At 44.5% G+C, this 5,976-nt stretch overlaps 1 protein-coding gene across 1 annotated transcript; it reads left to right on the top strand.

Moving 5' to 3' along the window:
- Nucleotides 1-219: 219 nt before the first annotated feature.
- On the top strand, nt 220-4,847 carry LOC140264742 (DNA-directed RNA polymerase I subunit RPA49-like). The gene is made up of 8 exons (XM_072360656.1): nt 220-276; nt 663-807; nt 1,129-1,236; nt 1,705-1,801; nt 2,572-2,705; nt 3,123-3,198; nt 4,053-4,182; nt 4,756-4,847. Exons 2-7 carry the CDS (start codon nt 726-728, stop codon nt 4,084-4,086), a joined length of 531 nt encoding a protein of 176 aa, XP_072216757.1. The 5' UTR covers nt 220-276; nt 663-725; the 3' UTR covers nt 4,087-4,182; nt 4,756-4,847.
- Nucleotides 4,848-5,976: the final 1,129 nt, after the last annotated feature.

Below are 5,976 nucleotides of genomic sequence, written 5' to 3' on the forward strand. Positions count from 1 at the left end.
CTGTGCATTATGCTTTTAGATTTTGTAGCAAAAATTGTCCCTCTTTATTTTAGGTACATAATCTTTCACATTCAGTGTATTTTATTAACAAAATCCTGTAGAGAAGACCCTGAAGTGGTGTGCCTAGTCCTTCTGTAATTTATTAGAGCTAAAGGGGTACCCAATACATGCACTTTCCTGCCTGCTGCAAGCCAAGCATACTAATTTTTATTCTTTTGTAGATAATTTAATTCCTGATGACACAAGGGACTATCAGAATACATCCTACAGGGAAAGGTAAGGTTGAAACCTGATATCATAATGTGCTGTAGTTATCCAGCAGACAGTGGTAAATACTTGTCTGAAACTGAGATGTTTGATTTGTTGCAGGACAAACTTGTGCAGGGTCAGCATTCTTTCTATGCACTGATGGTTTTTGAGACAGCATGTTGTTAGTGTCTAGCTTAGCAGTATGTTCCTAAGTACTTTAGACTTGTCTACAGTCCCAGGTAAAACATGCCCGTTTGCATTTCTTTGTCGTATGCTTTGTTTGTACCCAGCGTTATGTTTGGAATTACTTTAAAAGCGCACATGTAGAACAAGCGGTGGTTATCTGGGTATTCTTCCTGCATGCAAAGTGTCTTGAGTTCAGTGTGTTGTCGTTGCTTCTGTGTTATACACAGGTGGATTTGTGCATTGAGGCATTTGGTACCAGCAAGCAGAAGCGAGCTCTGAACTCTCGGCGAATGAATGCAGTGGGCAATGATATTCTCAATCCAGCTGTGACAAAAGCAGCAGCAGATGTTATAGATGCAAAGGGGGTAACAGGTAAGAATGTTGTCTGAGATGTTGAGGAAGGCAATCAAAATTACCGTTTTCCTGTCCTTTCCTTGCCAAACATGGTGGGAAGAAGAAGGGTGTTTTCCTTGTGTAAGAAGGGAAGAGGTTGGTTTAACTGCTGAGATGGGCACGTGTTGAGGACCTTGCCAAACTTGTTATTGGAAAAGGAACTGCTTTATTATTTCGCTAGGAAAAACTGTGTTATCACCGTCCATCTCTGCCCATTTTTGGTGGTGTTCTAGAAGTCCACTCTTTGTGGCTTTGTCTGCACGGTCCAAATACTCTCTTCTTTCCTTCTTCTCTCCAAAGCTTTGATCCAGGATGCGGCCCAAGACGATGAACAGAACACGTCCATTTTCCTACCACCATGTCATGAGGATGCTGACAGACCAGAACATGTTTACAAGTTTGACGACAGTATCTTTTTCAGTGACCGTGTGGTTTCTGGTGCCTGTAAACTTTCCTGTTGGTAGTCTGGCATGTGGAGAAAGTGCTGCTGGGCATGTGACAGCAGGGCTGAGCCTTCTCCCCTCACAAACCAAAAGCTGATAGCAGGAAGTTGGTATGTTGAGGCTTTGGGGTTCCCAGTTCTGTGTTCTTCCTCCCTACAAAGACAGGGGTACTATGCCTGCCTGTTGGGAGCTGTTCAGCTAAGAATAGCAGTGATGTCAGGAGTATATGAGAAATTATTTGTGTTTGAGCCACTGTACCTCAGAGACATTTGGTTTGGTTACAACAAGTTCTGTTGTTACTTTCTGCTAATTTATAATTCTTTCCCCACTTCCCTATCTCACACCTCCCATAGCAGGAGCTGACAGACCATATCTCACTGTGAGCTATTCAGAACCAGAAAGAACCATGTTCTTTTCTTTAAAGTCCATCCAGTTCTGTCTCCAGCAGAGTATGAAGCATTGCAGGGTCCAGCAGCAGCCTTTATTAACATCACTCCAGAGGAAATTGCCAAGAAAACAGAAGAGAAAAGGTAATACTTCCGCAGGCAGCCTTTTAATAGCTAAGGCTGGCATTATGAAATCGTGGTTCTTCTTACAGGCAGGATGGCAGCTGTAACCAGCTTTACCAGCTCTACAGTATGGGTAGTAATGGTCTTCAGTCTAAAGAGAAGGCATCAGATCATGACCCAGTGCATACCTCTGGGAAGTGTGGAGGTGTAGCTTGATGGGAGAAAAGGTGCTGTGCACAATAGTGCAGCTGTCCTCTTGGGTAACTGATTATAGGGGAAGAGAGGGAGTAAATCCAAAGTGCGGGATGAAGGAAAATACCTCGATATGGGACCGCAGAGCTGTGCTAAGGATGACATTCCTGTGGCCGAGCACTGTCGCTACCATGTACTGTCATAACTGGAAGTTGCTGTGGCTTTGCAAATGGAGGTGGACTTGTGTTAAGTCCTGGTGCTGAAGTAAGCAGGTAAAGCACAAGCCACAGCTCACTTTCACTGCCTCCCATCTGTGCCTAAGCAGAAGTGTGTGTGCATGTGTATGTGTGCACATGGCACACTCCATGGAGAACTTGTGGTTTCTGCAGTGCAGGGGCCTCTGTAGTGCCACGTGCAGAAATGTGCTGACTGTGGTGGACAGAAAATGTGCTCACAGAGCAGCATTGTGAGCTTTCTTGTATTAGTGTTCAGGAAACTATTCTAACCTAAAAGAGCTGTGCGGTGGATTTAAGGATGTGTTCTAATAAGAAAGCTAGTCCCTGATTCTCTGGTCCTCATGCTCCCTCTTTCCTCTTCAGCCATTGCTCCTTTGTCTTAGAAGAGCTGAAGTTCCTGCCTGCTGATGAGAAGAGCAGGGACCGCAAAGCTCGATGCCTCTGGTTCCTGGACATCCTTATTAAGTTCAGCTTCCTGAAAATAATCAAGAAGAAGCGTAAGACAATTTTCAACTCTTACCCTTTTCAGCTGCCTGCTGGGACTTGGTTTGTAGTTACCATAATAGCAAACAATGAAGCTTCCCAGAGTTACCTGTTTGATAAATGGCTACATGCAGCAGTTACAGTTCAGCTTGTTTCGTGATGAGGTTCAGTATTTCCGTGCCATTGTGGAGTTTTAGATCTGCACCTACTGGGATATACGTGTGTCATTCTCTTCAGTCCTTTTCTAACTGTCATACATCAGGGTCCTGCAGTGAGATCCTATTTGTAGGAGATAAAATAGTTTACATCTGAGTTTGAGATTCCTTTTTTGCTTACAGACAGTTCCTGGTTTCTGTACCTGAAAACATTTTATATCCATTATTTTATATAACCAGTCTTGGTGCTCGCTGTGAAACCCCTTTCTATTCTAGATCCAATGGGTCCTGAATGCCCCCACATCATTAGCAGGAAGCTTATGAAGAACTTCACTGACCTACAACAATGGCGGTAAGGAACTGTGATTGCTTTGATGCTATTGATGTTCAGAGGATGTAGAAAACAGCTTGAAGGGCCACAGAGTCATTATCAAATAGCACTGCACCAAAACGGGAACAGCAGAAGCTTCTCTTGAGTAGCAGGCCAGGCCAGGTAAAATATTCTGTTATGGCTGATGTTCATCCATGAATAATGGAAGTCTGAAACGTAACTGGGAGAGGCAGAGTCATGTGTGCTTAAACAAGCCTGTGCCTGTGAATTTAGCCAGGCTCACCAGGCTGACTTGATCAGCAAGAGTGAGAAGATTTGTACTTGTTGCTACAGTGCCTTTTCTCAAGAATCCAACAGCCTCTGCGTAGCATAACTGCCATTGCTCAGCCATCATCTATCTGCTGTTTGCTGTGAACTGGAGGTTAACAGAGAGGTTGAACCCGTGTGGGCCATCGAGGGTGCATTTGTTTATAAAGACTCAGACCAGGGGTGAACAGTAAAAATAAATGCTTTCAGACCTGCTCTGTGTGTTGTGTATGGCTGCAGTGAGTACCTTCAGATCAGCTTCACCTCGCTGTCATCTTGCCAGTGTGCCACAGAGACAGAAGTGTTTGTAGACAGTGATTCAGTCAAGTCTGTAAACCTGTAAACATCTCCAGAGACCTGCACTTTTGAACAGAAACATGGGCAGTTGTTGAGGAAGACCTTGAGGCCCCTGTGATCAGGGACCTGTGTTTCTTAAAGCTCTTTTTTCATGTCTCGGAAATGCTTGCCATAGCTAACTGGGGCTCCAGTTCTGTCTGCACCTGGTGGGTGGTTGTGTTTTGGGTTTGCTGACTCTCTGCTTTTCATCTGTTCTCACACTTGCTGTTCAGTGTTCAGAATTTAATCTGCGTCGCTGAAGACTAAAATTGCAGCATATGTCATTGCACTGGCTCTGCACATTAAAAACTTCCAAGTTGACCTCACTGTCCTGCAGAATGACTTGAAGCTCCACGAAAGTAGGTGAGTCATGTTTGCTTATGCCTGTTAAGATGCCTGTGGTCCTCGTGCAAGCAGTCCCTGGGGAAGAGGGCTCTGGAGCCTCTTCTGTGCCCAAATAGTACAGCGATACCCGCTGTGAGTTCCCTATGTTGCAGTTAGACTCTGAGTGTGTTGAAGTTTTATATTCAAGCCCTGCTATGTCTAATGGGGTAGTTATACGTGTCAAAGCTTTGAAAGAGTGCTTTTCACAAACCTGCTCAGGTGCACTGTGAGGCTTTTTGTCCATCTGAAAGTGGAAAAACTTGAGGCAGGCAGCATCAAAATGGCAGAAAACCTATCCAGGTGCTACCCAGTGCTGTGTCTTGCCTGCTAAGTCATGTTGCTCCTCACTGAATCCCTTCTTTCAGCAGAGATCTGGTGTCAGCTCGGTACCAGTCTGGATGCAAGTACAGATTTGTATCTGACTGTAACTGGAAAACTAGAAACAGATTTTCTTTCTCACAGGCAGATTGTGAGCATGTAGTTGCTGTTCCTCCCCAGATGCAAGACTTTACAATTTAACTTTATAAGATTCTGCTCGCCTTACCTCCTCAGTTTGTCAGAGTCTGTTTGGATGTCAGCATAGCCCTCTGGCACTGGGAGGAGGAGCCAACTCAGTGAAGATGAATGGTGGAGAACAGTGTGCAGTATAAGCATCCAGGTAAACAATGCTTGTCATGATAGATTTTGAAGAAATTTCTTCCTAGGCTTAAATTTTCTGTGAAGAAACTACTGTTCTTCTGCCAAGTGATGTCTCTGTACTGCTAGCTGCGCGGATGTGCTTAAACCTGCAGGTGTCTGGCAGAGCCTGACAGCTCCTCTGACAGCGAGGACTCCCAGCAGACATTAGCTGATCAGGCAGCTTGTTATTGCTACCTGGGAGTGGGTCAGGTTGCCCTGTTAATAGCTGCTCAGCTGTGTGTGATTGCTGTCCCAGCCTTTTCTGTTCTGCAAGATGTGGTGACTCTAAAGACATTTGCTGCCTGACTCCACTACGTGGATCTTTCCCATCAGGGTTGTTTAGAGGTGATGCAGCTGGGAAGGAACTGCAAAAGGACAGAACTCCTTCAGTACCACTGAAAAGCATTCTAGAATATGTTGGGGCTTCTCCTAGAAGGATTTAATATCAAGATTCTGGGATAACTGGAAGTTATCGGGGCTGTTACCAGCCCTTGGTTTTGTGAGCTCTGTAGTCAGATTTGATGTAAAGATTTCTGGGCTTTGCCTCCAGTTCTGCTCTTTGTTGACTAATAGTGGCGTTAACAGTATAATCTAATGTTGGTTTCCCACCTTTTTAAAATTCTATTGCTTTGGAAGTAAGCTTTTCAATAAAAGACATGCTCTTTTTCTGCAACAAACACCAAAGTTTTTGCTTTTAAGTGCTCTACTGGAGCTGGGAGCATAGATTGTAGCGTGGTGATAAGAGAAAAGTGGGGGAAGCAGCAACATGTTGGAAAAACAAAGATGAGGCATATGGCTGTGAGGCTCTTGATTTAGCCATGGAATGATCATTGCTTATGGTGGGAGGTTTGTTTGAATAGCACCAGATATCTCTTGCCATCTGAATCTGTTTTTCTTTTAAAGACGTAATGTCAGCTGAGAGGATTCTGAGGTGTGTTCTCATGGCCCCAGATGAGGCAGGACTTTCATTTCCTTGCTGCGTTTGCTCAAACATGCTTCATTCTGTGTTTGACAAGTCTCCAGGTGTGTTCTGGCTGGTGACATCTTGATCAAGCCCTGCTCAGTACCAGTCTCATCCAAAATGTGTTTACATCT

The sequence above is a fragment of the Excalfactoria chinensis genome, assembly GCF_039878825.1.
Source record: "Excalfactoria chinensis isolate bCotChi1 chromosome Z unlocalized genomic scaffold, bCotChi1.hap2 SUPER_Z_unloc_2, whole genome shotgun sequence".
NCBI lineage: Eukaryota > Metazoa > Chordata > Aves > Galliformes > Phasianidae > Excalfactoria > Excalfactoria chinensis.

Bases quoted from the DNA above. Each gene is read 5' to 3' on its own strand.
- LOC140264742 (XM_072360656.1), top strand. From the start codon at position 726: ATGAATGCAGTGGGCAATGATATTCTCAATCCAGCTGTGACAAAAGCA. The intron at 808-1,128 runs GTAAGAATGTTG...TTCTCTCCAAAG, and splicing joins AGATGCAAAGGGGGTAACAG to CTTTGATCCAGGATGCGGCC. The intron at 1,802-2,571 runs GTAATACTTCCG...TTTCCTCTTCAG, and splicing joins AAGAAAACAGAAGAGAAAAG to CCATTGCTCCTTTGTCTTAG.